Below are 1,170 nucleotides of genomic sequence, written 5' to 3'. Positions count from 1 at the left end.
CCTGGGGGGGGCGGACAGAAAGCAGGGAGAGGGTGAGTTGTGGGGGGAGCAGGGTTGTTTTGGGGACGGGGGGGCTGTTTGTGGGGTCGCAGGAGCCCCCGTTAACCAGGAGACACAGTCCCCGTTCAACAAGAGGGAGAAGGTTGGAGGCAAAACCCGTCCTCCGCCACCCCAGCAGCTCTGGGCCCCCTGCACCCGTGGCCAGGTGCCCCCAAAACGCCTAAAAGGGGACAGAGACCCACCAGAACAGCACCAGCGCCCCCTCCCCATTGTACACGCCTCCCTGCCCAGCGTCCCCCTTACAGGAGAGGCACTTGAGGACGTTGCGGTAGGAGCCGCCGGCGGTGACGAAGGCCCAGAGGCCCGTGCAGAGAGTGATGATGAAGATGGGGACCAGGCTGGCCTCGTACCAGGGGTTCAGGAACGTCTGAGGGACGGACAGAGCCACATTAGGAATGTCACCGCCTGCCAGCCGCCCACCCCCCCCCCAAAAAAACAGCCACGGGGGGAAAGGGGAGGTTCCGAGCGGAGCAGAGCTCTGGGAAGCCCGGCTTAAACTCCTGCCGAGTGATTTCCCACCAGGAGCTTAGCGGCTAATCCTCCATCCACCCCCTTAGTCCTTCCTTAACCCTCCTTCTCCCGAGCGCACCCCAACAGGCTGCCCTGGGGCACCCAGGAGGGCCGTGACTCGTCCCACAGCTCGGAGGGAGGGATGCAGGGAGTCTGAAGCAGCAGTGGGTGTCCCTGTGTCCCCCTCCCTGTGCCTAGACATATGTCCGACGACAGTCACGGCTGCTTTACTCCGGGGACAGCTTTTGGTACAGGTCCGGTCAGCTCCGGTGGATCAAACTCACCAGCCCCGAGGTGAGGAGGTGACTGGCAACCACCAACCCCAGGCACCAGTAGCGGCGTTTTTCGCAGGCGTCGAAGAAGATCACTCCCCAGAAGGTGTGGAGCAAGACGAGGGCCATGGTGAGGAACGCTGCGGAAAGAGAGAGACACAGACCCCCTCAGACCTCGCCACCGCCTTCCTCCTCCTCACTGCAGTGAAGGACCACACACCAGGGCTGGACTCTGGCTCTAACCAGCGTTGCCGCAGCACTCTGGCCACAAGCCCACCTCCTGTGGTGGTCCCCAGCCTCACCGGACGTGCTGAAGCAGTACGGCGAG

General features: G+C 63.5%; 1 protein-coding gene across 1 annotated transcript in view; it reads right to left on the bottom strand.

The window, feature by feature from the left end:
• Positions 1-220: 220 nt before the first annotated feature.
• APH1A (APH1A gamma secretase subunit) overlaps positions 221-1,170 on the bottom strand; it is a 5,376-nt gene continuing 4,426 nt past the window's right edge. The window contains exons 6-7 of the mRNA XM_009886195.1: positions 855-982; positions 221-427 (exon numbers count right to left, since the gene is read on the bottom strand). Coding sequence (XP_009884497.1) covers positions 221-427; positions 855-982 — 335 coding nt within the window. The remainder of the gene's footprint in view (positions 428-854; positions 983-1,170) is intronic.

Source organism: Charadrius vociferus, unplaced genomic scaffold (assembly GCF_000708025.1).
Source record: "Charadrius vociferus isolate BGI_N301 unplaced genomic scaffold, ASM70802v2 scaffold1295, whole genome shotgun sequence".
In the NCBI taxonomy this organism is placed as follows: Eukaryota; Metazoa; Chordata; class Aves; order Charadriiformes; family Charadriidae; genus Charadrius; species Charadrius vociferus.
The sequence above is the reverse complement of the archived record's forward strand: the minus strand, read 5'-3'. Positions and strand labels throughout refer to the sequence as shown.